Consider the following 26,788-nt stretch of genomic DNA (forward strand, 5'->3'; position numbering starts at 1 on the left):
AATTTGATAAATGGCGATCCTAACGTTCGGCTTGTATTAGTGTCAAAAACTAGTAGCTGGTGGCTAACAATGAGTGGCAAGCAGTGGCCATTCTGATCTTTTGGGTCAAAAGTGAGTCAAGCTAAAATTCTGGAGCTTTCACTTAGGTACAAGGGGGGAGAAGGAAGACAATGGGAATGGGTACTTGATCCTCTGCTGGGATTGCATGGGCGCAACTTGTACCTTTCTTTGGTTTAAGCTGCTAAACCGGACAATAATGGTGTGGGGCATAGAGCAGTGCATCCAATCAGTGGAGGGACAATCACAACCATGAAGTGACTCTCTTGAGTGTGACACCCCGAGGCCGGCGCAATTGGAAGGGGAGGACGGGAAGGAAGGGACAGGTCAGGGTCTGGAAACCATAAACGGGCTTGCCTTATAATTTTTTTGTTCTCATTGCGACTGCATCTTGATTTCTCTTCTTTACTTCTTCACATTCGCCTCTTTTGATACCCTCGCCTTTTGCTGTAGCATCTGTGCGATTGAACCTGTTTTACGTACTTCTTAACTATCAACTCTACCTTGTATCCTACACCCCACCATCGCCGTCATCATGTCCGCTTCTGTAAGTCTACCCCTCCAAGCTTCCTCGCTTTTGATTTGGGCAGTGACTCACGATAGTTCTAGTTCTTCATCCCCAACAAGAACGTTGGCAACCAAGCTGACTCCGAAGATTGGAGAAGTGAGTTCAAACTATAAGCTTTGGCTTACACGGCCATCACCTCGGCGCATTTACTAAATCTTACCCAGTTCGTGGTTACAACCCTTTGACTCCTCCCGACCTGCTCCAGCACGAGATCTCCCAATCCCCCGAATCCAAGAAGACAGTCCTCGAGGGCCGTAATGAGACTGTTGCTATTGTCAATGGCAGCGACGAGAAGAACCGATTGCTTGTCGTCATTGGCCCCTGTTCCATTCACGACCCAGCGGCTGCCCTTGCCTACTGCGACCTTCTCTTGAAGGAGAAGGAGAAGCACAAAGATGAACTTCTTATCGTTATGCGATCTTACCTCGAGAAGCCACGCACAACTGTTGGCTGGAAGGGTCTGATTAACGATCCTGATATTGACGGCAGCTTCAAGATTAACAAGGGCCTGCGAGTCTCCAGACAGCTCTTTGTTGACCTAACTGCCAAGGGCATGCCTATTGCTAGCGAAATGCTGGATACTATTTCTCCCCAGTTCCTCGCTGATCTGCTTTCAGTCGGTGCCATTGGTGCCCGAACAACTGAGAGCCAGCTTCACCGTGAGCTTGCCAGTGGTCTGAGTTTCCCTGTGGGTTTCAAGAACGGCACTGATGGTTCTTTGGGCGTTGCTATTGATGCCATTGGCGCGGCCCAACATCCTCACCATTTCCTTTCGGTCACTAAGCCTGGTGTTGTTGCCATCGTTGGTACTGAAGGCAACAATGACTGCTTCGTTATCCTCCGAGGTGGCTCCAAGGGTACCAACTTCGATGCCGAAAGCATTGCTGCTGCTAAGGAGGCGCTTGGAAAGAAGGGCGTGCGACAGCGAGTTATGATTGACTGCAGTCATGGAAACTCTTCCAAGGACCACAAGAACCAGCCCAAGGTCGCTGCTGATATCGCCGGTCAGATCTCCAAGGGCGAGGATGCTATTATGGGAGTTATGATCGAGAGCAACATCAACGAGGGTATGTTATATCCGTCTGTGTCTATACAACGAGCATTGGCTAACATGTTATCAGGTAACCAAAAGGTTCCTGCCGAGGGCAAGTCCGGCCTCAAGTACGGTGTCAGCATCACTGATGCTTGCATCAGCTGGGAGGACACTGTCTCTACACTCGACACACTTGCGCAGGCCGTGAAAGAGCGCCGCAAGCTTGCCAACTCAAATGGTGCTTAAACTTGATATCTACTATGCTAGGGCAACTATATTGTCTGCACTTAGTGAAACATGAGATTTCGTAAAAAAGGGGATTTGTGTTGTTGCAATAGCTCGTATATTGGGTTCAAGGCCTGGAGTTAAGGATTGATTTAAGGGATAGATAAAAAAGCATCAAATAAAAGATGTCGTTTAGCAGAAACCGTACTGAGAAAAGCTTGTGATTGTTGCGTTTCTTTTTATTATTGGACCAATTGACTCAGTAATCTCCATGTCCGACTGGTATATCACATACCGTCTCTAGTGGCGTATGTGTACTGTGCATCTATCGCGGAAATTATGCGACACTGATGCAGATGATATGTCTGTTTTAACACTGTGTTGCTAAGCTTCCAACTGGCGTTTTTTGAACAACAGACTGCGCAGCGAATTTACTTTATCGCCCGCATGCTTGACAAGGACATTCCCAAACTCTCTTATCCTTATCATCAAGAAGTTAACCTTTTCCGACCTCCACAACTTACGTTTCCCCCTTAAAATCTTCCGGCATCCTCACAATCGCCCCCAGCTTTATCGACAAAGGAGACGCGCCTCAACATCAATAGCGCGAACATGGCACGCGATTCTTCACCCCCCGAGTCACCGCTATCATCGACGTACGAATCGGAAACATACGAAGATGGCGGCCATGAGTTCGATGAATCTACACTGCGACCCTCAAAGCGCCAACGTCTCGAGGCCGGATCAACAACATCATCAGCAGTAGTCCCTGATGCTGAACCCGAAGCCGTACCAGAGCCCGACCCTCTCGAGGGCATGTCCGACGTCTCTTCTGACACTTCAGGCGATATTCCCAGCTCCCCGATCAATGCGCGTCTTGATGAAGAGGATTTTCAAGAGCAAGTGACAAAATGCGACTGGGATGGTTGTCCAGCTGGCGACCAGGGCAACATGGATAAATTGGTCGAGCATATTCACAACTCTCATATTGAGAACCGACAAAAGAAGTATACATGCGAATGGATGAGCTGCACCAGAAAGGGATTGCCTCATGCAAGCGGCTATGCGCTCAAGGCTCATATGCGCAGTCATACGAGGGAGAAGCCATTTTACTGTTACTTGCCTGGTATGCCCGGCCTCTCCAAACTCTCGTCCACCATCACTAATCTGTAACAGAGTGCGACCGATCATTCACGAGATCAGATGCGCTGGCCAAGCATATGCGAACAGTCCATGAGACAGAAGCTCTCCGCCCCTCCGACCCAGTTCCGAAGTCGATGCAATCCGGGCCTCAGGGCAAGGGAGGCAAGATCAAGATTATCATGAAGACCAACCAGCAATCGCAAGGTCCCCACGACGACATGGATGATATGAACGGTGACGAGGCCAACGCTGAATACTTTACACCATTGACGGAGGACATTTTTACCCCCGACGAACTTCAACTCCCCGTCGACAAGCTCTATCGAAAGTGCTACTGGGAACACAAGTGGGCTGAGGAAATTGGCGTGTCGCTTACAAAAGAATGCAAGGAGTGGGAGGATATTTACTTCCAGGAGTGGCGTGAGAAGGAAGTACTTCTGCATCAAGTCATCAAGAGCGAAGCCAACTGGCACGAGCGACGACAGGCTATTCTTACAGGTGCTGTCGATGTACACGTTCCAGGAACCGTCGAGAGTGTGGAAGGCGAGAAAACCAACGGAACTCAATATGAGGATCAAAGCACAGCAGCCAGTGGGATTCAGGCGCCTGAAATTGAGGTGTAGGAGCCTCACACTCCCGAGACAAGGGCTCATCAGACCCGCGGTATAAGGGCTCGTAGGCCTCGCGAGACAAAGGCTCAACGGATGACTAATTTTTACAACCGTCATCCAATTTTGGATCCGTCTCTTCGCCCTTCATCGACGTAAGAACTTGTAAACTGGTAAGAAACATGGAAAGGGAGTTGAAGGAGTTGTTAACGGGAATTGGAGGCTTTTATACAGCAGACAGGTTTATAGAGCCCTAATGGCTAGACGAAACTATGGTTTAATACTATGCGCTTCCTCCACATATACCTAATGCCAGGCTCCTCTACAGTGCCTTCTTCTTGGCCCGGTAAGATTGCGAGTTCTTGAATGGAAATCCGCTTGTGCTCTGGTCAAACTTGTGGTACCGGCTCGTCATAGCTTTGTCGCCCGCAAACATAACGCAGTAGAGTCCGAAAGTCGCAAAGATTGCGCTGCCTACACAGCCAAGCAAGAAACCTGTCTCTCGGGTCCAGGCGAAGCGACCGTAGCAGTAGAAGGCGCTCGCTACATTGTGTAGAGTGGATACGAGGACAGCAGCGGAAGCGTAAGGAGAGGGTGCCCCATCCGGAGCTTCTGCGCGGTGTTAGTTACTGCAGTTTTGAACGGGAAGTGGAATTATTTACCCTTTGAAGTAGAATCAAGAGGAAGAGCGCCTGAGAGAACGATTATAGTGAAGCCAAGCGCAAGAAGAGCTAGGCCAAGCGATCGACCAAAGTAGGTCTCGAGAGCTACACGGCTATTAGTCGCGACAACCGTCAAGGTCTATAGGGAACGCACGAGAAGAAGGCTCGCCCTCAGATCGAAGAAGCGATCCAACAAAGGAAGGCCAGAGGATAAGGGGAAGTGCCTGGGTTCCTAACCAGGCGAAGTTTCCGTAGCTATATGAAGCGATGGCCTGCGATCAGTCAGTTGGTGAATCGAGAGATTATGAGCAGGCTACATACACTCATTGTTAAGAAAGTTGCTAAAGAAGCTTTAGATCAGTTAATTGATTTCAATGCTGTGATTTATCAAGAGACAAATCTGAAGGAAGGAGGCCAAAATATGTCGTGAATTGAAGCTCTGGACCTTGTTCGCGTCAACATGTCGCATGGCAGACGATCTGCCGACGTCACCACCAGGGTACGTATCAACCGCCCACTGCATCCGGCCATCCAATTCAGCCCCCCACTTCCGAACCGAATGAAAAGGTCCATTGCCACCCAAGAAAAAAAGACAGAGCCGCGTTCTTCTGGAACTGGTCCCGAGAGAGGAGGGGCCGATCTCGGTTGTCAGTCCCGCAAATCATAACGTCTTTATTGCCTATCTATTACCTTTATCACGGTCTGATACGCCGTCTTCGCCGTCTTCGCCGTGTCCGAGGCTCCGAGGAGTTAGTTATACAAACCACATGCGGGCTGTTCTGGGGTCGAGTCACTTATCAAGACCATAATCATTTTATCTTTTTGTCTCGAGATTGATCTCTTTTTATTCATGATATAACGATCACCTCATTATACTTCGCTCTGTCACGAAATATTGAACAACTTTATTTGTCAGCTAGTTACGTCCAAGTTCCCCATCTAAAATTTCTAGAGGGGCAACTCTTCAGCCTACGGCGCACTGCGACCACTACAACTACGAACTCTCCTCTTCATACCTTGAACGATACCCGTATTACTCTTTCAGCATAACTCATAAACGAAACAACCGGCGCAATGAGTGCCATTCTTTCTGCCGACGACCTCAACGACTTCATCTCTCCCGGTGTCGCCTGCATTAAACCCGTCGAAACTCTTCCCTCCGCCCCGCCCCCGCAATCGCAGTCACTCGAGACCGAAGTTATACTTGACGGCCAACAACCCAGCGCAAACCCAAACGCACCCGCTCAGATTTCCCTTACAGATTGTCTAGCCTGTTCTGGCTGCGTCACATCCGCCGAGGCTGTTCTAGTAAGCCTGCAGAGTCATGCTGAAGTCCTCACAACCCTCGATTCGGCCCCAGCACTGAAGCTGGTGACCGACGACAGCGGCAAATTCAGAGTGGAAGGGTTAGAGGACGAGAACGCGAAGCTCTTTGTTGCCAGTGTGAGCCCTCAAACAAGAGCAAACCTAGCGGCAGCATGCGGCGGGGGTGTTTCGGAGGCTCAAGTTGGCCACATGCTTGACAACCTCTTTCGTGGACCTGAAGGTGTTGCGAGTGGCGGCAAATACAACAATGAGTTCACATGGGTGGTCGATACCAACACCGCGAGAGAAGCAACTCTCGTCCTCGGCGCAGACGAAGTTCTCAACTCCTCACAATCCACGCCCGCGACTCCAGCCAAGCCGATCCTAGCATCATCCTGCCCTGGCTGGGTGTGTTATGCTGAGAAGACCCATCCTCATGTTCTACCCCATATTTCAAAGGTCAAGTCGCCACAAGCCTTGATGGGTACATTGCTCAAGACGACATTGAGCCGGACATTGGGTATTGCGCCTGGACGCATTTGGCACCTGGCTATCATGCCCTGCTTCGATAAGAAACTCGAAGCCAGTCGAGAAGAGTTAACAGAGGAGGTATGGGCTGAAGGAGAAACTCGAGGCCGGGGTGTTCGTGATGTTGACTGCGTTATCACAAGTAAAGAGATTCTCATGCTTGCCGAGTCAAGGGGGTTGAATTTCTTCAATATCCCCAAAACGCCACTGTCAACCAAGAGCAATCCGTTCCCCGATCCCAAACTTCACGACTTTCTTTTCCCACGACAACTGCCGGGAAATCCACCTCGCGAGGCCGGTACATCAGGTGGCTTGTTATGGCATATCCTCAAGAGCCGAGCGGCGCAGACCCTTGGAGCGGAGATTGTGCATACCCGTGGTCGTAATGTCGATGTGGCAGAGTACTCGGTTGTTGTAAACGGTGAACCAGTATTCCGTGCCGCTCGTTATTATGGTTTCCGGAACATTCAAAATCTTGTTCGAAGACTAAAGCCTGCCAAGCCATCCCGAATGCCGGGCGGAAAGCCGTTTGGAAGTGCCCGAAGACCGGCAGGCAAAGCAGGCTCTCTTGAATATAGTTATGTCGAAGTTATGGCATGTCCTGGAGGCTGCACAAACGGCGGTGGTCAAATCAAAGTTGATGACCCTGTTGTTATGGAGCGAAAGAATTACTCTGGAAACCCAGGTCCTCAGGAGCAAAAGAGTTGGCTTGCGGAAGTTGACGAGGCGTACTTCTCCGGAGACGAAGCACGCGCCGCCAAAGCCGGTGTTGATGAGTCTGCGGGAGCTGTTGATGGCATTTCTCATTCGTATATACATGATACCCTGGCGCATTGGGCGGCGGTCACAGATATTGGACTAGATAGACTTGCATTTACAACATATCGCGAGGTTATTAGCGACGTTGGAAAGGACGCAACCACAGACGAAACAGTGGTTCAGTTGGCTGGAAAGATCGGAGGTGGATGGTAGAGCTTGTCGATAGAAATAATCAACTGCCCTTACCACCTCGTTGAGTAAAGCCGAAACCTCCTCGGCCAGTTCCATCCGGCCCCTTAGGTGCTCGAATTGGTGCTTGCGGCTGTGTTTGCTGCTGTCCGTCCCGAGGAGTCGTGCTTCTTCCAGGCGATGAATATTCTGGCTGACGTCTTTGTGATACCTGTTCAGGCTTTGGTGAGTGGTTTGGGTCGAACAACTCACGCCCTGAACCTGACACATTCTGCATTCTGCGCGGAGCATCAAAGCCACGACTATCTGGTTGGCGGTTCTCGAATTGACGGGTTTCGTTGTTTCTGTAACCACCTCTTCCTCGCCCACGGCCGCGGCCAGTGTATCCATCAGCTTTTGGCGGGGTAACAGCGCCAGGTGAGGAGGCTCCCGATGATGGGTTTGATTCTCCAAAGATCTTGGCTCTGGCCTCTTCATACCGACGTTGCTTCTCCTCCCTGTCACGCTTCTGCTTCGCTCGAATTTCCTCTGGGCTCATCGGTACTTCCTTCTTGGGGTCATTCTCGTCGTCGAGCGAGAGCCCGGACATGCCTGCTGCAGCATCACGCTTAGCGATGACAGGCTTCCGGCTAAGGACTTTGACCTGGGGCTTGAATGGAGTGGTATTAAGAGAGACTCCTGAGGTGCTAGTTTCATAATAGTTGAAAGTTGGCGGAGCATCGCTGTCATGTAGAATCCCCGTATTAGCGAACAGTCGAACAGGCCACTGAAGTAGAAGGGCTTACGCAGACTCCCAGAGCTTGCGATTCTGCTCAGCATGCTGTGCTAAGCGCTCTGCCTTGGATAGAGGTGCTTGTGGTGCAGGCTGTTCCGGTTTATTGGCCATTTTGTCTGCTTGGGTCTCCCAATCATCCTCCCAAGCGTCAGGGACTGGCGTCGAATTCTTGCCCATAATGAATAACTTTCGTCTTTGTGACGATGGTTCAGGTTGTGTCAACGTCGTCGTCTTCGTCGGGGGAAATGATGTTTAACAGTCTTGTTGGATATCGTGAAGTCGGGCATGGGCGAGACAAAGTCAATGGTTGGAGGTTCGGTACGGTACCTTTGGATTGTGGTTGAAAGAGAAAAAGAAACTGGCCAGGCTCAGGGTGGTCTTGGTGGGTTTTGGGCTGGGCCCGGGAGCTAGACTTGGAGAGCTGAGCTGGCTGAGAATGGAACTCACGACGTAAGATCTGGGTACTGTCCAAGGTGGCTCTGCTAATGGAATTGCCAATGCTATATAGGCCTATGATTAATCGCATGGTGCTTGATATCTATCTAGTGTCTTCTGAGTACAGTATTTGTAGAGAAGTTTATAAAGTAAAAGCCTAGATATAATTTATACCAACCGTTCTTTACCTCTCTAATGTCTTTGTTCAAGGCTTGAAATTCATGGAATATTGCGGGGTGGCTTGTCATTCTAATGGGGCAGCCACGCTGGGCTGGAATCCGGATCTAAGCCACTGTTTAATTCAGCATCCATGGCTCCAACCCAGGCACGGCCAGCGTATATGCCTACTACGTAAGATCCAATCCAATACCGCCAAAGAAAACAAGTTCTTGTCTTGTAAAATCATCTTGCCGACTTTCTCTCTATCATCAATAAAATTTGGAAGACAATATCAAGGCCTTCTCAGTCTACAAAAGCCAACCTTTTTTTCTCACTAGCTGTATTATACGAGTTCTTGGACAGTTTCAATGGCCGGTGGACTCCGTTCAGCTACGCAGCAGCACGAAATGGCCGAACGAGGTGCCAACAGTAGTTCGAGAAGAATTCCAGAGGAAAACGATACAGTACGGTCGAAACTGACGGATACGCATGTCAGCATTTGTGAGTTCTTACCCTGCCTATCAAAGCTTCACATCGGTGTAGCTGTCATTAACAAGCCTTCTAGTAAACTATCCAGACCCTCTCGCACCTCGATCCCAGCTCAAGACCTACCCTCAAGGAGTCACATCGGACATGGAAGAGAGATGGCACCAGATGCTGGAGGAGTCTAGGAGCCAAACATAAGCTTGGATGAAGAACGTGGTATAAAAGGGTGAAGCTCGAGAACAGCGAACCCAACATCACAATAGAGACCAACCATAATCGGGAACTTGCGGTCATGGTCTCCAAGGACACTTGATATTCATTATGGCATGGAGTTTTTAATGGTTATGATATTCCGTACTATTCGCTTCAAAGGGCAGCCCAGTGCCGGTGTGAAAGTGACATAATCACAGCTGACTTACTTTGTAAGTCGGAGCTCTTCGGGCGTCCAATGATTAGATACCATACCATGGAAAATTGTTCTTGACTATGGCTTTTGTAATCAGAGCAAAGCAATGGTTATACTTGCTACAGTCTGGTTACCCTGTGGCAGGTCTCCGGTAGCAGATAAAAGGTTTCCTCTACTAAGACATGTAACCAAGTCGAGAACCTATCAGATCCAATCAAGCACCACTTGCTTGGAGTCATGTCTTTGGCAAATGAGACGACCTACCTTTTGTTAGGTCAGCTAGCTACACCATCCCGCAAGTCCTATTTATATACCAACCAGTATTCGGTGTCATAGGTACATCCGCTACACAGATCGTGACCAGCTTTGCATGGGTTGGCAGGGTGTTAGTCTCACGAACCGATGCAGCTCGAGATGCTTCAAACCAATCCAGCATTTCAACAAGCCTATGAGAACTTGTGCGTATGTTGCTATAGGCCTTGCATACAGAGGGCGGCTCAGCATTAATATCATAAGCTGACGAGATAGCATAGTCCCAGCCAAAAGACGCCATGCATCTCAACTACCAATTCCATGTATGCTTCGCTGCTGACCCCTGGCATGTTTCACTAGACCACCCAATACTAAATGTCGCTATATTGCCATACCGCCGCGGCTAGCAAGTTGATGTATCTAGTTTTGGGTATCACAATCGGGGTATTGCCCAATAAGGTAATCAGCTGCTACACAACAACCACATGGGAAGGTTGCAGTAGATGCTGAAAGGCGATCATTCATCACACTAGGACAAGGCTTGTGATATGTAGTTGATAGGTGTAGTGACCTATTAAAGGCCGTCGAGTATACTCACCTTATAGCCACCTAGGGAAGAGCATGTGAAGATAGCAAGCAGTGCACGATATCAGAGTAATCAGCGGACATGTTGATGGTGACTCTTGCCCTTGTTTTGTTATCGCTGTAACCAAAAGATACAGACCGCTCATCAGATGTAGCCTTGCGGCTAAAAGTGCCTATCACAGCTATATCGTGAAAAGAAGTGGAACGTGTCGCAGGCTATCAAAGTCGTCGATGCAAGTCTGGTCTTGGTACAGCATGGCCAAGACTAATGTATCCAGATGACTCGAGCGAAGTACAGTACAGTAGAGCATCGGACAAGACGACAGAATCCCTGTTGCAGATAGTGGCAATACGCCAGCTGCAGTCGCTTGATTTGCTCCGGCCACGGGGATAACGAAAGAATGCGTAACCTTATATACTGCGTACATGCAAAAAGCTTGCAACGAACCCGTATCCGTATTGACGGTTCAGCAAGCTCCGGGGCAAATTTAAAATCTACTGTATTGGACTCTAGGGGTCTCCGGGCTACCGACCAATGGTTGATGTCGAGTTTGATGCGGCGAGGCTGGTAAGATTGAACCTCTGAGAAGAATCAAGAAGAACATTGTTTGTGGCAACAGCTGAGCAATTACAGAAAGGGCCATGCATGCCATGAGACGGCTGGATCATGTAATGTACAGCATTACAGTTAGTCCTGGAAGGTTACGGAAGCCGCTCCGAGCCGAAAGGAACCATAAGCTTAGGAGTCTTGGTATGGCTATGTACATGCTGAAAAGTTGATAGCCTATCATGAGATGAACATTCATACATATCATATTTCACTGATCAGCTGGTGTTGTAGAATCCTGTTGTTGAAGCCTTTCCTGGCGGGGTCGAGGTAAAACTCGCTTATACTTTCAACCTGACAGTAATTCTGAACAATCCTGTCCTGTCAAGGGACTCTCGTGATCAAAATAAAGTGCCATGCCGTTTTCACCGAAATCTTGAGAGAATCTCGATATTGGGAGCTTGTTTCATGCCAAGTTGGGTACTAATAAACTAGTAACAACGCCAGCTATTTTTACAGCAGGGTCTTTGTTGGCGGTTATAAGCCGAGATAGGCGATGGGTCAGGAAGACTAGTACCTAGGTCACTTTGTCGGCCAAGATTCAAGAAGTATTGTGAAATTGCAGAGAGGAATCATGCAATCTGCCATGCAATGTAAATGCAATCAATAGAGAACTCTGGTGAGATTGAAACCCCGCCAAAGCGAAAACCCCCCCACCGTTAGTTGAAGGTCTGTTCGTTTCAGAGATCCCTTACCTGTGCATTGCAATTGCAAACCTAAGGGATCGTCCTCCACCTGGTCTCGTCTGGCCCATCCTATCCCGTCTAAGTTCCTCACTTGGACCGATTGAAATCGCACGCACTGTGGAGTGTTTCTTGTATGTGGACACGTTCTCAAGCATCCATCGGATCCGAATACCTAGTCAAGATACGTACTGTATATGTACCTCGATCCTCATCATGATTCAGTTGAGACCCAGAACCAGCTAACTGGCAGCTCTCTTCCCATATAATATTGCGTAAAAGACACCGCTGTTTTGTCAGCTACCAAAAACACAGACAAAAGGTACGGTGTAGTCCATCAATCTCTGAGCTGTCTTTTCTTTCTTTCTGTTGGGAGTCAGGGAATCAATATTGGCAGGGTTGCTGCAAACAACTCATAAATTCGCTTCCAGCGTCGCTGATGTCATGGACATCTCTCAGCGCATCCACTCTCGATACCTCTAAGCCTATCTCATCTCCTGCAAACGTATCCGCACGCATCTTCAAACCCGTTATCGCTATCGAGAGGCGGGGTCATTCTTCTGCAAGGTAGGGTAGGGGACTCAGGGACTTGTACTAATGTCCCTTGTTGGGTTCGGGCTCAGTTCAGTTCAAGTTTGAGACCAGACGAGACTTGACTTGAAATTGAGCGGATGGCGCCGAACCAGCATCACTTTAGTACGGTAATTGAACTGTGTTTATTTACAACAACAACAAACCCGAATACCGAAAATCTCGACATCCATCTTCAGCCTCATAGGGAGGTTGTAATTGCAACACAACAGGCTAACGTCAGTCTGTACAAATACAGTCTGAGCAGCATGTTTAAACCCTGAAATAGAAGGTGATGTAAGCAATACGTTCGAGTTTGGTATCCCCGATAACCGTCCGACTGTGGTAAAGAAGATGAACAAGTGAGGTAATCTGATTATTCGATGAGAGAAGCTTCTCACTTCTCAGCCAGTATCAGCACCAGTGCCACTGGGCAGGCACGCACTTGGCTGCCTCTAGGTCGTTCCTTCCACTTACCAATACCGAATGCCTTCACTAACTTACTTTCTGTCAACTCTATTTCAATCTTCTCTCTGTTACTGTACCTTTTTTGTATTTGCACTAGACAACTCTTTTGAGAATAAAAAAAAAAAAAAAACTTGGAAACCATCAGCTGCATCCTGCTCGAAGTTTACCTTAATTTCCATACCTACTATACCTCTCCTTTACTTCACTCGACGAACCTACCTCTAAGCGCACTGTACGAAAAGCAACACACCCCCAAGCCAGGCCATGCCAGGCCATAGTCTTCCGCCCGCGCACGCCCACCTCAACTCACCTTGACCTTGCCCCAAAAAGACATTTACTGGAATTATCATCTCCATCCCGTCACTTCTTCTAACCCGCGCCATCTCAATCTTTTCCCCTCTCTTCCAACAATAAAACCCATCATCCTCTTTTATTTTCGTCTACTTCGCTTGGTTATCGACCCTTATCACACCTTCTCGTCCCGTCCTCGACCCGAACCACGATCCCTGGGCCAGCGACGCCCAATCGACGACGTTATACGATTCATCTCACGCAATATACCCGCTTCTTCGCCCCTCTCTTCCTCCGCCCCGACAATTCGGCCCTGTTTTTAAGCCGCGGTAGCTTTAATAAAGCTCCTCGCAGTCGCCATGACGGGCACTGAGACTTCAAATGCCGGAGGAGGTTTTGATCTGCTACGAAGAGCAACTCAAGCAATGATGTCTAGGTTCGTGAATATTTCTCTCTGTCTTTTTGAAAGCTCTGCGGTTGTGATTTGTTAGCATTCGGATTTGGTGCTCTTTTTTTGCGTTCCGTTTTTAAGTTTGGTGTGTTCGACTGCACACTGGAACCTAGCAGTGTCCAGCGCTTTGTTGCGCTGCTAGTATTGGGCCCCCTCACCGGGCAAGTACAGGCGGCAGTGGTGGTGGCGATAGGACGATGACGGCCTTTCAGCACCCGGAGCTCAGCACCTCAGCTTCTTCAGGCTTCAGCGACGCCTCCCCCGTCAAGCCAAGTCAAGTCCTCTTCCGGCTAGAGCTGTCTACCACTCCCAGTCCCTGGTCTACGACACCGCCTACCGAAAGAACCCACCTCATCTCACATGAAAATGGAACCGCTTCCGGCGCCTCTACAGTTGCTCACGCAGGCCTGGATTCCACTTTTGGGCGCTGTTGGGCTCAGTTCAGTGGACAGTCGCCCTGTAACTGCAGTGCAGCGCAGGACGATGAGGTGTCGACGGCTTGGCAGGTAGAGAGCATGGATTCCCCATAGCAGACGAGCCTTCTGGGATTGCTGGCAAATGTCAACCATGGAAACACGAGATTCGATCCTTGCATTATCAGCAAGAGACAACAACGACCAGTCAAATACCAATCAAGGCATTGCCGTGTCTTCGACTCGACATCGCCGTCGCAGTGGAACCGAACAATCGCCGCCGTCGTCTCGACTTCATTTTTGGGGGCCCTAAAGATCCTGCAGGGCCTGTTACAGCAATGAACAGACGAGCAAACCAGCAGTCAATCATGGCATGGCATTCACATTCCCACATGCAAGAGACAGCTCGTCTTTTTGTGTTGTTGCAAGCTTTAGTCCTGACTCGCCTCAACTCTGATTGGACCCAATCAACGGCTGCCCAGCTTCGGAGTCAGTCCCTGCGTTCGGCCCCGCTATCAGCTTCAGTTTTCCACGTTTTGCTCCTTGCTTAGACCAAAAAATTCAGGCAAAAGTTCTCTGGTAACTGGAAGAAAAAGCCTTTCTGAACAAGCCTACCCCGGCCACCAAAGCGAACGAGGTTTTTACTCCCGGCAGTCGAGGAATTGATCTCGTCATCGTCTTCTTTTACCCTTTACATGCAACTTTCGAGCCTCCACTTGGTCCCTAGACGCTTTCTCTTACACGGCCGCTCTCGGCAAAGCCTTGCTCGCATCCCAATTTATACTACGTATTACTCGCTCGCTGGCACTGGCTAGGCTCGCTGGTGCTGGTCCTGGCGTTTTGTTCGCATCCACATGGGCGCGAACACACCACTGGCTGCTCTGTACCTTGACCACCAAAGGGCATCTACCCATTCCGTGTTTTTCTCGTCATAGTCGCATCGCAAGAGTCCACCTCGACCGCTATTGCTTGTTGTCCTTGGTGGTCCCTCTCGGCCTTTGCCCTGTTTACCCTCTAGTTGACGCGCTTGGCAGCCGTCATGAATTAGTGTTCCCACTTTGATTTTCCCCGCGCAGTTGCTTCGGTGTAGAAGGATTTATTCACTCACTGGAAATCTTTTACAAAAATGAATGGGGTTATTAACCAAAACGTCAGGTCTGCGGCAGACGAGGATGGCGCCGATCACATCGGTCTTGATACTCCTCGATCTGGTGTAGCTACTCCTCAACCCGATCTACAGGACAAACGCTTGCCCGGTATCATGAGTTACTTTGGCCAGGTTCGTAATTACCCTTCTGCGCCTTCGTCAAATCCCAATTCGTCTCAGAGTGATACCACTCTAGACCGAACTCTAGTCCAGCCCACTCCACCTGCTGGCCTGCAGTTGCAGGTACACACCGAAGGCTCTACTCGCGGCTGTGACTCCTCGGCCTTGGATCGTTCGCCTCTTCAACATGAGAGCCTTGATCTCATGCCGAGTACCACGCAGCGGGATGAGCATAACCTTCTAAACCCCTACCCAACCCCACCCACCTCTAAGCCCTCGTCTTCGGGGGGTTCTATCTCCCAGGACATGATTTCTGCAGACTCAGGGGCCCATGGCAGGGCTGCCGTCGAGCCCAAGTCTCTTACACAGCAGGCACAATTCAAGAAACCCACAGCCTCGCCCTTCACCACCACCCACTTTCAAACTTCCAATGACCCATCACTACCTGAACTTGACTCCTCCAAAAACGCAGCACATACCAAAGACTCCATTCAACCCTCGCACCCCGAACCTGGTGTTGCAAGTTCAGACGCCTCTGAAGCTGCTGCCCCGGGCAAGTGGCATTTTCTTAATGGACTCAAGGAGCTAACTCGTATGACGTTCAAGAGCGGCAACTCGACTCCTACTCGAGCAATGTCGGCTGCACGACCTTCAGGCTCTGAAAGAGCCCCCTCCTCCGGGAGAACAAGCCACGATGGTGCTGAAGTCAGCGGTACCCAGACTCCCAGGAGCTCCGGCAGTGCTCAGGCACCTGCTGCCAAGGGTAAACTAACCATCAAGATCAATGAGGCTCGGGGACTTAGGAAGAGCCGGGACCCTTATGTTGTTGTTGTTTTTCAGCGCAGTGAACTCATCTCAGGTGGTCCCCACCACATTGATGAGGATGATAACCTCAGCATCGACCCACCCCCCGCCCATGGCGGCATCCCCATTCAGCGATCAGGAAGCGACTCAGGTCGTCCTCTGGCCATTCCCATGAGAAGCAGGCAAAGCAGCAACACCAGTATTCATGATCACGGTGGCTCGGTCCGCAACCGATCTGGACCGTTATCGTTCACCAACCCAAAGTGGGATGCGGAAGCAGAGTTGTAAGTCAATTGTATCGAGTTTCGGGCATGAGATTCGTTGCTAACACAAGACAGCGATGTGGTGGATTATGACATGCTTGTTGACGTCTCGGTATATGATCACGGAGCATCAGGTGATGAGTTTCTTGGTCATGTCGATTTCCAAGCTAGCAAAGACCCCAACACTAGTGTTGAGGGTTGGTTCCAGCTTCATGGTCACGCTGATACCATGGCCGAGAATGCTCCAACTGGCGAAATCTTCCTCGAGGCTATTTATCACCGAGCCGAGAAGAAGCAATTTGGTCCACAGGATTTCGATATTCTCAAACTCATTGGCAAGGGCACTTTCGGCCAGGTGTACCAAGTGCGAAAGAAGGATACTCAACGCATTTATGCCATGAAGGTTCTGCAGAAGAAGGTTATCGTACAGAAGAAGGAGGTGGCACACACTGTGGGGGAACGAAATATCCTGGTCAGAACAGCTATGTCCGACTCACCTTTTATCGTCGGCCTCAAGTTCTCATTCCAAACACCATCCGAACTGTATCTGGTCACCGACTATATGTCTGGAGGTGAGCTGTTCTGGCATCTGCAGAAGGAGGGTCGGTTCGATGAGAAGCGAGCCAAGTTTTACATTGCCGAGTTGATTTTGGCTATTCAGCACCTTCACCATAACGACATTGTGTATCGAGACCTGAAGCCTGAGAACATCCTCCTGGACGCAAATGGCCATATCGCACTCTGTGATTTCGGTCTTTCCAAAGCCAATCTTACGAAAAACGACACAACCAACACATTCTGCGGAACTACTGAGTATCTTGCTCCTGAGGTTTTATTGGATGAATCTGGTTACACCAAGATGGTGGACTTCTGGTCGCTAGGTGTTCTGGTGTTCGAGATGTGCTGTGGTTGGAGCCCATTCTACGCCGAGGATACACAGCAAATGTATAAGAATATTGCCTTCGGTAAGGTGAGGTTCCCGCGAGATACCCTCTCCCAGGAAGGAAGGAATTTTGTCAAGGGACTCCTTAACCGAAACCCCAAGCACAGATTGGGTGCAACCGATGATGCTGAAGAGTTGAAGAGACACGCCTTCTTTGCTGATGTGGACTGGACTCTGCTCTCCAAGAAGCTCATCACTCCTCCGTTCAAGCCCAAGTTGAAGTCTGAGACCGACGTCTCATATTTCGACCCCGAGTTTACAACAGCTCTGGATCAAAACGGCTCTCTAAACGAGCGTGCTGCAGCGTTGGCACGAGGTTACGCTGCTTCCACGCCTCTATCTCCATCTGTTCAAGCCAATTTCCAAGGCTTTACATTTGTTGATGAGAGCGCACTTGACGATCACATGCGAGACCGAGCAGGACTTGTCGACGAGGACATGGATGATGGACACGTTCACGGTCGCAGACACCGCGATAACGACGATTGGGATAATATGGACGACGTTGACCTCAGGAAGGCAAACCGGATGAGTGGGATCGTGAAGACTGGGCACGATGAGCACATGGTGGGAGGTTCTCACTTTGACGTATAATGCGGCAAATCTGTTTTTTTGCACGTTTTATTCAAGTCAAACTCCTCGGCGTTTCAACCATGCTGGAGATCTATCTATCTCTACATGTCGTAACAAAAAAGTAATATTTCGCAAAACCAAAAGCTTGCCCATTCCAGTTTTGCATGTGGGCTACGGATGTCTAATTGCGGTATTATATGCATCAAAGGTTGGCTGGTATTGCATTGCATTGGTCGTTGTGCTGTACAGGACTGATGGCGTTTATGGTTGTGCAAAATGAGAGGGAGGGAGAGGAGGGAGAGTGAACAAGAAAAAAGAAGGGACCCAAGTCATTTTTGGTCGATTCCTTTGAGTGCCTTTTCCGCTAGTTTGATTTCCCAGCAAAAACAGGACGGGCCATATGCAGTAATGAATGAGAATGTCATATCATAACATGTCCTTGATCGTCTAGTGTCCCAGAAAGGAACTATGCTGTTCTCTTTGAGTTTGTTCTGAGCTTATCCGTCTTGGACATAGTAGCCTATCGCTGGCTTCAAATGCAGCCTTCCGTCCCTCCTTATGTTTTGTTGATGACGTTGGTTGCCACCTGACGTCGACAAGCTCGAGCTGGTGTAGGAGAGCTCAAAGCGTTAGATAATAGATGTCATTGAAACGTGGGTTGTAAGTGAGGGGGCGTTTGAGGCTATGCACATCATTGGTGTCAGTGCCTGGATAATGTTGATCGCGATGATCCGTAGATGGAACATGTATTCATGATGTACGGTGTTTGAAGTTTTGATTGGATTTCATAGCAGAATAGAATAACAAAATAACATGAACAGCACTTGCGATTCTATGGAGCATCAGATTAAGAGTCATGGACAGTCATTAATAGTAAAGCGTTGCTTGTGCTTCATTTAACGTTGGCATTTCGCAATTAGTTCCTACAGGCAACCGAAGGCTGTATTTTAGGAAAAATGTACACAGGATTTTCATCCCCAATCCACTTTGCATCAGCTTCTTCTTGATCACTCCGGCTCTTCATCCCCAGGCTGAATTCGATGTCAGCCCTCCCTCTTTTTCTATCCCCGTGTAACGGCAGCTGGGCGGTGAGAAGTGAGACACGCCCGAACAATGGGCTGCCGTGCGGATAGTTTTATGAGCCACCCTCAAAAGTTAATGAAAAAGACCGCTTAGTGGTGAGGCTCGTCGTCCTCCTCAGCCTCGAGCCAGTCGGCAGCCGCAGGGGCACCGGAAGTCTGGGCAGAGGCGTCTTGGCCCTCGATCTCAACGGCCATGCTCTCGTACTCCTTCAGGTTGCCGGCAAGGTCGGTCTCCTCGGGGGAAGAAGGGGTCTTGGGGACACTGAAGGTCTGAACGTTGCCCTCGGCATCGGACTCCTTGACGGCAGGGATCTTGTAGGCCTTGAGCTCCTTGAGGTAAAGCTCCTGGACGAAGTCGGCTGTAAGAGGTATGATGTCAGCAATTGCACAATGATGAAGTCTAGTCACATTTTGATGATTCGGAGTGTACGCCGAAGACTGGCGAGAGGGTACGAAGAGCGATGATTCGATTATCGATGTCTGGTATTGGATGCTCGGAGTGAGAATGTTTTGGCGACGTCGGAGCTCAGGTGGAGCGCAGATTCGGCTATATGAGGACAGATCCGACCGGAAGAAATCGATAATCGACAATCGAATAGGTGACGGAATCGCAAGGTCGGAGAAGAATCCATTTGATGTGTAGACAATGATGGTAGCAAAATCTTACCCTTTCTGGAGACGGTAGGAGCAATGAAGCCCCTCACCTGGACGACATTAGGTCTGGCGACACGAGAAACAGCCGCAACGGCGGAGCGAGCGCGCTATAAAATTATCAGACTTGTCCTTGCAGTAGACCTCTAGAGAGAAAGGTAAAGACTTACCGTAGCCCTGGAGAGTTGGATGAGCATTTTGAACGGCTGGTAGAGGCTCAATTGGGGTGACTCCGGGGAGATGGAGATGGGCGGATTGAGGGTTTTGGGGGGAAAATTCGAGAGAGGTTGGCAGTCACTATTGGATGAGTGCTCGCCCCCGGTTAGAGCGCTTCGGCCTTGGCTGTCGTGCCTGTGGGTGCCTCAGGTTTTCACACTTTTCAGCGGCTACCGGAGCATCACGGGTGCATCGCACGTGACTTTTACGATGGGTGATTGGTCGAAGCTTGGCTTGGATCTTGATTTTGACCCTCCCATCTCGAAGGTGAAACTCGGGACTTGGTGATGAACGACGTCAAAGCTCACTTACACGCATCATTACTATATTCTATTATACTAAGCGACTTGTGACGAATGAATTATAGACTGATTTCTAGAGTTTCGACTATTCTTTTTCCGTCGTTTCGTACACTATGTCATATATCGCATTACGCCTGACTTTCTTTAGTATCTATTACTACAAGGGTTCATGCATGGTATCAAAATTGCATGCATAGGTTGTCAACTGATCAGTATCGCGTACACATAAGTCAATCATTCAATACATTCATATATATGCTAACTCTATAGAAGAATATAAGAAGAATTAAATAATAATAAAAGACAAAGGAAAGGACCTATCAACGATTGGCCTCTTTCTGCTGATCAGGTTCAAGCCCAGTGGCTGGAAGATCTTTGGTATCACAAGTTACAAGCTCCGAAACACCTTCTAAGCACAACAGCTCCTGCCATCGCCCAGTTTGTTTGACAAGACAAATTATCGTGACTCCTCCTGAGACATTTGAGGAGACATCTGCTTGACACGAGAAGCCGATCTTCTCCTCTCACCAACAAAGATAGAACCGAGGTAGGCCACGGAAGCAAGACCAGCAATGACTGAGTACACAACAATGAAAGCAGTGGACGAGTTTGCGAGCTGAAGACCCAAACCACCGTTGACGATACCAATGAGCATGAGTGCTCTGCCGTACCAGATGTGAATATGGCTAATGACGCCTCTCTTGCCATGGCTGAGGAAGTATCGATGGTGCATGTAACCAAGGATGGGCTGAAGGGTGATCAAGGCAATAACAGCAGTGCCCATTCGAGTATGTGTTTGCTTTCCCCACTGGAGTAACACGTTAGTATTGATACTTAAGTTGCATTGTGCGAGTGCGAGTGCATCTCAGGGGAAACTTACCAAGCCACTGTCTTTGGCGGCGACATATCCAAGTCCAAAACCAGCCCACATCAGGAGCAACATGACGACCTGCCAGCCGGCATGGATCAGCCACTTGCCAAGCATGGGCATCAGGATGGCGCCTAAGGGGTATCCGGCGATGAATACGATTGACATGATGATACCGTGGGCCAGCTGGATCGTCCTGCTTGATTTACCGCTTGATGCTGTCTCAGACACGGCACCACCAGAGCTAGGCTGATTGGCTTGGGCGGAAGTGAATGGGTTGGTATCTGACTTTATCGAGGCCTTGGTGAGGTCGACGTCAAAGCTAGCGTGTTCATCGTGCTGTTGGATGCGTTGAGAAGGACTAGTCGAATCCAGGGAGTCGCCGGACCTCCAAGCGGCAATCCAGATGTTGGAACCCTTGAGATTCAAGTTCTCGCAGTTGCCGCATCGAACATTGGCAATCATCTCGTTGTCCTTGACTCCAGAACCTTCAAGCAGTTCGAGGCCATCCATCTTCTCATACTGAGGCATAACTTCGCCTTTGCCTGGCCTTGGACTTAGAGTGACGTTGCCCTTTCCGTCCTGGTACATGAGGAACATTTGGGATCCAGACATTGAATCACCGATACCGAGACCTGCCCATTGCATGCTTGTTGGCGCCTTGAGCTGGAAGTAGATGGATCCGGATCCTGAGCTTGCTGAAGCTTCTGGGACGCCCCAAGTGAAACATACTTTGCTATTTTGTGGGCAGAACTCAGGTGTGATAGCAAGTGCGCTATTGGCGTCTGAAAAGAGAGCAAGTTGTGTTAGTAAAAAGAGGCAAGGTATACTGGATATGCTTGATGTGACAAAGGAAGACTTACACAGCGCCGCTAGCAGTGAGCTAGTTGACCACTTCATCACTATTGTTTTTTGAGTGAACAAAGACGAAGAATTACTAAGAGTCTTGGAAATGAGTGAGGAATTTTCTGTCGAGTCTGAGGTGCAGAGCTTACAGGAGGGGGGGTTGTGGATGGCTGATATAAATGTAAGCAGCACAGATCTAGATTGGGACAAGGGGGCACTTCCCTTTCCTTTCCTTTGTTAGTTTCGAAACGCTCACCTCGCAGCGGCTGAGCTGTATGTACAGTTGAACGGCCACGCTAAGAAGGTTTCGCTACACGCCGCAAAGCCACTTCCGCGTTGTACGGTAATGATACCTGGTCATGGGGATCTGGATACTCATTCGGGTACTGCAACATACCGAGCATCTCTCGGCAGATGATATGACAATCCCGATGCCGTCATTTGCTATTACGGTAGTTTAGGGGAACATCCCTTGTTTGACGCTGTCGTCAGCTCCAAAGCGAGCTCGCGTTTTCCTCGGATCCGCCCTCGATATGTCCAAGTCCCAAGAGAAGACAAGCATATTAAGGTTTCATCCACACTGCCACAATCTAGACCACGGCAGAAGACTACCGCTAAGCTACTGCTATTCCAGGATCAAGCTACTAGTTGCAGTAAGGCACAGAACCTTCAGACTAGCTTAATCTACCGTACACTATTCGGGTCGCAGTGCCGAAACGGTTTCTACTGTAACAAAAGACTCGAGGGCACAGTCACGACGTTGTGATGATTGGATAGATGTCACTTTGACAAGTCGAAGCATCATGACATTGAAACTCAAGCCGTTGACAAGATGTATTGTGTGCCTCTAAGCAGCCGGCTTCCGAACAGCGAAGGAAACGACATCTGTTTCAAGAGGAGGTCTTCATTGTTGGAATACGCGCCCACTCAAGGTAGCATTGCAGAGTGCTGCAGAGTAGAGACGAACGTGGTACAGCCAAGTTACTGGGCTGTAATGGGAATCAATAGGCGGCCGCTCCCCTACAAGGATCTCCCCGCAAGTGAGATCTGATGCTGTCAGTCCCTCCACGTCGGAAAGACTTACAAGGCATTGACCACTAACGTCCAATTAAATTTAGGGCTATATTCACCAAATAAGGTAAAAGATCGGATTATGCTTCTCTATCGGAGCAATTGTCAATCCGAAAATGGGTACCATCCCACTGGATATCTTGAGTATCTAACAAATCCAATATTATCCCACGTCCAAGACCGATAGTCCAACCTTCTGTCATAGGACGTCTCGTATTGTGTTTGATGAGTCCGCGTTTTGCATAACCGACTCTTGCAGGGCAGTCCAATGACACTATTCCAATTTACAACTCGGCCAGGGTCTGGAACTTTGAATACTTCATTAGCAGTGAATTAGCCTCAATGAGTACGTCAGCCTTTTCCTACCGAAGAACTACTGTAACCTCCAGATAGATTCATTAGACATGGTCAAGGGCATCACGGTAGTTTGTTTGTATTAGCATCCCACTTTCTATCAACCTTAAATGCAAAATATGTCCCGATCGTTGATTATTCAATCATCACAAAGCAGGGACATCAATGATGCCAAGACATTCAAAGCTTGACATCTTCATTCTCTCTACTGCGATGGCATGCAATCATCAACGCCTCATACAGGATGATTGCGCGGCCCTCCTTTTCACGATGCGCTGCGACGATCAAATAGCTCCGATCAAGAGGCCTCACCACTACCTCGTTCTGTAAGCGGGATAAGAGATAGACACAAAGTCACCGGATTAATCGTATGATGCTGTATGATTGACAAGTCGTGATGATTTACTCTTGGACCTTGATGGTGAGAATTCTCAATACGCAATTGATCGTCGTATTTATTCGATAAACGCTTCAACGTGGTTGGTCACTCATCAATTTGCTCAAAGCCCTGGCAACCGCGTGTCTCAATACTGTGCCGCATGCTGTGATCCCCTCCCGCTGATGAGAGAATCTATTTCCCCTTCTCAACTACACCTTCTCTTATCTGCTTGCAAACTCCAAACATCATCATCCTGACCACATCATGGCTCTAAAAACAGGTGACAGGCAGCGCCTCAAACCGCCCGCTTATATGCAACCATCGACTACGAAGCTAAGCCCTCGGGTTCCGTTGCTCCGTTCAGGCCGTTATTTGTCACTTCTCCGGACCTATGCACGTTTTTGGCAGGTTGAATAAAGGTACTACAAACGAGGTCACTGTGAAGTAGAATCGAGGGAAAAGAATCTTGTGCAATTTGACGCAACAGCTGCTCACTAACAATACCATCTAAGTCTAACCGCCACGGGTGGCTTGACCTTCTAGTAGTTGAGACTCCAAAGCAAAAATACACGCAAAAAACAGTACGCAACAATCTTGAAGAACAACCACACTCATTCAACTCCTCATCTTCATTCTCAATCCTCGCCATTTCTCCCATCATCATCTTCTTCAACAAAAGTAACCTTCACGTCTGGGCATAAGCTGCGAACCGGTCTTCATTCAACAAGCTTGAAGACGCAACAAAGCTGAATCCACCAAAGAGCTGCTCATCCTTAGGGAGGCTTCGGGGCCAGGCATCCTTGTTTGGCAGTACCGGGCTGATGGCCAGCTCAGTAAACTCTGGGGCGAAGTTCTCGGCTAGCTCAGGATCCGTGATCATAGGCTGAATGGGTGGCTCGAGCTCCCGTTCCGCGAGCTTCTTCCAGTCAATCTTGCGGAAGAATCTGTGCTTCTTCATAGTCGTGAGATCGTTGGGCATCACTGCTCCAAGGCGCTTCTTGGGATCCTTGCGAAGAAGTCTAGTAAGGAGATCCTTGGCATCGGCGCTCAGGAAGTAAGGAAGCACCAGCTTCTGCTTGACGATGTTGTCCTGAATCTTGGCGTGGTTCTGACCACGGAAAGGTGGGTTTCCAGTCATCAGGTCGTATCCAAGCGCTCCAAAGGACCACCAGTCGACCGCTTTCCCATATTTCTTTCCAAGCACAACTTCGGGTGCCATGTACTCAACGGTTCCCAGCATCGAGTTGCAGCCCTCAGACTGATCACTAGAAACCTTGGAGAGGCCGAAGTCGGTCAGGAGGAGATGGCCTTCGGCGTCCAGAAGGCAGTTCTCTGGCTTGAGATCGCGGTAGACCACGCCAAGATCGTTGTGCAGATGCGAGATAGCCAGAAGCATTTCTGCCATATAGAAAGCAGCCACAGTCTCGGAGAACATCTTTTCAGTATCAAGATGGGTGAAGAGCTCACCACCCTGTCCGTACTCGAGAATAAGGTACAGCTGCTCATGGTCCTGGAAAGCGTAGAACAGCTTGACAACGAACGGGTGTCTGTTAACAGATTCGAGGATCTGTCGCTCAGTTTTGGTCTGCTCGATGAGTTTCTTGTGGACCACCAGAGAGGCCTTCTTGAACTGCTTTTGGGCGTAGAGCCTTCCGGTTGCACGCTGCTTGACTAGAAGCACAGTACCGTAGGTACCCTTGCCAAGGCATCGCAGTTGCTCGAAGTCTTCCGACGTCATCTTACGATTCGGCGCAAGGCCGCCCTCAAGAGGTTCGAGGTATCCACTACGCTCTCGAACACTCTCGCTAGTGAAATCATGCTCGAGGTTCACTTCGTAACTAATAGAGCTGTCTGAAATCTCGCTACCAGCCTCACTGCGAACATCCTCTCGGCTCTGTGTACGGCTGAGCATTTGCTTTCGAAAATCCTGGGCGGTTCCTTGCTGACTTCCAGAGCGGCTCATACAGGGAGATCCTCCGTCAAGGCTGAGAGGTTCCATTTGCATTCGCAGCTTGGCGATGCCTGAAACAGCGGGTGAAGATGCTCGAATAATAGGGCTGCAGTTGGCGCTGACAACATCGTTGATGATAGGTCGGCTAGGGGTCTTTCGTCGGGGGGTAGGGACGTCGTTGTGTCCAGGATCAGAGTCCTCGTCGCCCGAGGTAGCAGGTGTAGTCTGGAAGCCGCGAACGGTAGTGACCGCGGCAGGTGCGTGGCTTATCATGGCGGGCGGTATTCGAAGTGGTTATTGGTGGTTTTGAGGATTAGGAACGGCACGGTTATGCTCTGATAACTACACCACACAACACTCGCCCAAATCAGACTGTGGACAAGTGCAGATAGTCGTGCTATTCAAGGGAATCCTCGTCGGCGCTCCGGATCTGCGCGGGGCTGTGATTCGAAGTGACGCTCGATCTCGTAGAAGTTCGCGACACGCATCTGGTATCGGAAGAATGAAGTACGGAAGACGGTAGGCTTTGCTATATGCATTTGGCAGCGGTAAGGCGACGGGTATAAGTTGAACTATTGTTCACCAAGTATGGTGTGAGGAGGGAAAGGAAGAAGAAGAAAAGGGCCGCAGACAAAGGAACGGGTCTTAGTCCATATTAAACAGAAAAACTGGGATTTCCCTTTTGGTGGCCTGCCTGCCTATTCCAGAGCCCCCGGACGCTATAATTCCAGCTGCAACTTTCAGGCTTTTTTAGGCGGGCCTGCGTGCATTGGCTGCAGAACATGACCTGCGCTGCGCCTGTAATGCAGCCCGTATTAGAGGTGGCCTAGTTTCTGTGTGCGCTGGGCCTTCTCGGCTGGACCGTCACTCAATCACATTTTTCCTTTTCGTCTAACAAATCCCTGCTGATTGCCCGAGCGTCCACTTGGAACGCGGGGAGGAATTAAAGGCTCGGGGGAGCCTAGTAAGCGGATGATACAGACCACCACTAAAGTTTCGATATTGTACATAGTACGTAAGAATAGGCCCCTGAGACTAATACAAGTCATCAATAAGCCAGGGGATGATGAACAGCGCATCATTCCTTCTCAGTACCTGCCAGACCAATCTACTGGAACCCATTCCTTGATTAATTAATTCGTGCCCAAGCACGGACCGTGAGACCGAGACCGAGACTTGAGGGAGACAAAGTTTGTCGCATTAATCATGACCAGCCATGCCCCTTTCTTTTGTTTAATTTTGTGGCTGCAAAGCATAGACTTTGTTACTCCCTTGACTCGCACTATTGTCGCTCTCAATAAGAAGTGTCACAAGAAACCTCGGACATGCCAGGCTCCTATCCCTTTGGGGATTATATTCCTCGTGTCAGCATCACAAGGCATGAAAGTCTCCAGACACTGACATCACCAATAGCCTGGCAGCCCTGGCGCATGCGGTGATCGATCGCGTAGCAAATCAACGGTTGGTCTTGGTTAGCTTTAGCTTGTGATTCTTCAGGTACCCATTAAGCGATGGAACCTTAGCTCCAAGCCCCGGTCTGTTTGGAGGTTGTCGGTCCTC

General features: G+C 49.4%; 9 protein-coding genes across 9 annotated transcripts; 4 read left to right on the forward strand and 5 right to left on the reverse strand.

Moving 5' to 3' along the window:
* Nucleotides 1-592: 592 nt before the first annotated feature.
* On the forward strand, nucleotides 593-1,904 carry FIESC28_03312 (uncharacterized protein; the record flags this gene model as incomplete). The annotated part of the gene is made up of 4 exons (XM_031157461.1): nucleotides 593-604; nucleotides 667-721; nucleotides 790-1,692; nucleotides 1,747-1,904. The coding sequence occupies 4 exons, from the start codon at nucleotides 593-595 to the stop codon at nucleotides 1,902-1,904; spliced, it is 1,128 nt and encodes a 375-aa protein (XP_031018434.1).
* A 591-nt stretch (nucleotides 1,905-2,495) lies between these two features.
* On the forward strand, nucleotides 2,496-3,649 carry FIESC28_03313 (uncharacterized protein; the record flags this gene model as incomplete). The annotated part of the gene is made up of 2 exons (XM_031157462.1): nucleotides 2,496-3,009; nucleotides 3,060-3,649. The coding sequence occupies 2 exons, from the start codon at nucleotides 2,496-2,498 to the stop codon at nucleotides 3,647-3,649; spliced, it is 1,104 nt and encodes a 367-aa protein (XP_031018435.1).
* A 307-nt stretch (nucleotides 3,650-3,956) lies between these two features.
* FIESC28_03314 (uncharacterized protein) lies at nucleotides 3,957-4,623 on the reverse strand (the record flags this gene model as incomplete). The annotated part of the gene is made up of 4 exons (XM_031157463.1): nucleotides 3,957-4,246; nucleotides 4,297-4,401; nucleotides 4,451-4,568; nucleotides 4,618-4,623. 4 exons carry the CDS (start codon nucleotides 4,621-4,623, stop codon nucleotides 3,957-3,959), a joined length of 519 nt encoding a protein of 172 aa, XP_031018436.1.
* Nucleotides 4,624-5,370: 747 nt separating this feature from the next.
* FIESC28_03315 (uncharacterized protein) lies at nucleotides 5,371-7,101 on the forward strand (the record flags this gene model as incomplete). Its single annotated transcript, XM_031157464.1, has 1 exon — nucleotides 5,371-7,101. The coding sequence occupies one exon, from the start codon at nucleotides 5,371-5,373 to the stop codon at nucleotides 7,099-7,101; it is 1,731 nt and encodes a 576-aa protein (XP_031018437.1).
* A 19-nt stretch (nucleotides 7,102-7,120) lies between these two features.
* Nucleotides 7,121-8,029, reverse strand: FIESC28_03316 (uncharacterized protein; the record flags this gene model as incomplete). The annotated part of the gene is made up of 2 exons (XM_031157465.1): nucleotides 7,121-7,799; nucleotides 7,863-8,029. 2 exons carry the CDS (start codon nucleotides 8,027-8,029, stop codon nucleotides 7,121-7,123), a joined length of 846 nt encoding a protein of 281 aa, XP_031018438.1.
* A 6,755-nt stretch (nucleotides 8,030-14,784) lies between these two features.
* FIESC28_03317 (uncharacterized protein) lies at nucleotides 14,785-17,529 on the forward strand (the record flags this gene model as incomplete). The annotated part of the gene is made up of 2 exons (XM_031157466.1): nucleotides 14,785-16,013; nucleotides 16,068-17,529. 2 exons carry the CDS (start codon nucleotides 14,785-14,787, stop codon nucleotides 17,527-17,529), a joined length of 2,691 nt encoding a protein of 896 aa, XP_031018439.1.
* A 1,151-nt stretch (nucleotides 17,530-18,680) lies between these two features.
* Nucleotides 18,681-19,438, reverse strand: FIESC28_03318 (uncharacterized protein; the record flags this gene model as incomplete). The annotated part of the gene is made up of 3 exons (XM_031157467.1): nucleotides 18,681-18,949; nucleotides 19,258-19,351; nucleotides 19,412-19,438. 3 exons carry the CDS (start codon nucleotides 19,436-19,438, stop codon nucleotides 18,681-18,683), a joined length of 390 nt encoding a protein of 129 aa, XP_031018440.1.
* Nucleotides 19,439-20,216: 778 nt separating this feature from the next.
* On the reverse strand, nucleotides 20,217-21,527 carry FIESC28_03319 (uncharacterized protein; the record flags this gene model as incomplete). Its single annotated transcript, XM_031157468.1, has 3 exons — nucleotides 20,217-20,567; nucleotides 20,640-21,412; nucleotides 21,491-21,527. The coding sequence occupies 3 exons, from the start codon at nucleotides 21,525-21,527 to the stop codon at nucleotides 20,217-20,219; spliced, it is 1,161 nt and encodes a 386-aa protein (XP_031018441.1).
* A 2,435-nt stretch (nucleotides 21,528-23,962) lies between these two features.
* On the reverse strand, nucleotides 23,963-25,501 carry FIESC28_03320 (uncharacterized protein; the record flags this gene model as incomplete). The annotated part of the gene is made up of 1 exon (XM_031157469.1): nucleotides 23,963-25,501. One exon carries the CDS (start codon nucleotides 25,499-25,501, stop codon nucleotides 23,963-23,965), a length of 1,539 nt encoding a protein of 512 aa, XP_031018442.1.
* Between the last annotated feature and the right edge of the window lie 1,287 nt (nucleotides 25,502-26,788).

The sequence above is a fragment of the Fusarium coffeatum genome (genome assembly GCF_003316985.1).
Source record: "Fusarium coffeatum strain FIESC_28 chromosome Unknown BRIP53273_contig_70, whole genome shotgun sequence".
NCBI classification, from domain to species: Eukaryota; Fungi; Ascomycota; class Sordariomycetes; order Hypocreales; family Nectriaceae; genus Fusarium; species Fusarium coffeatum.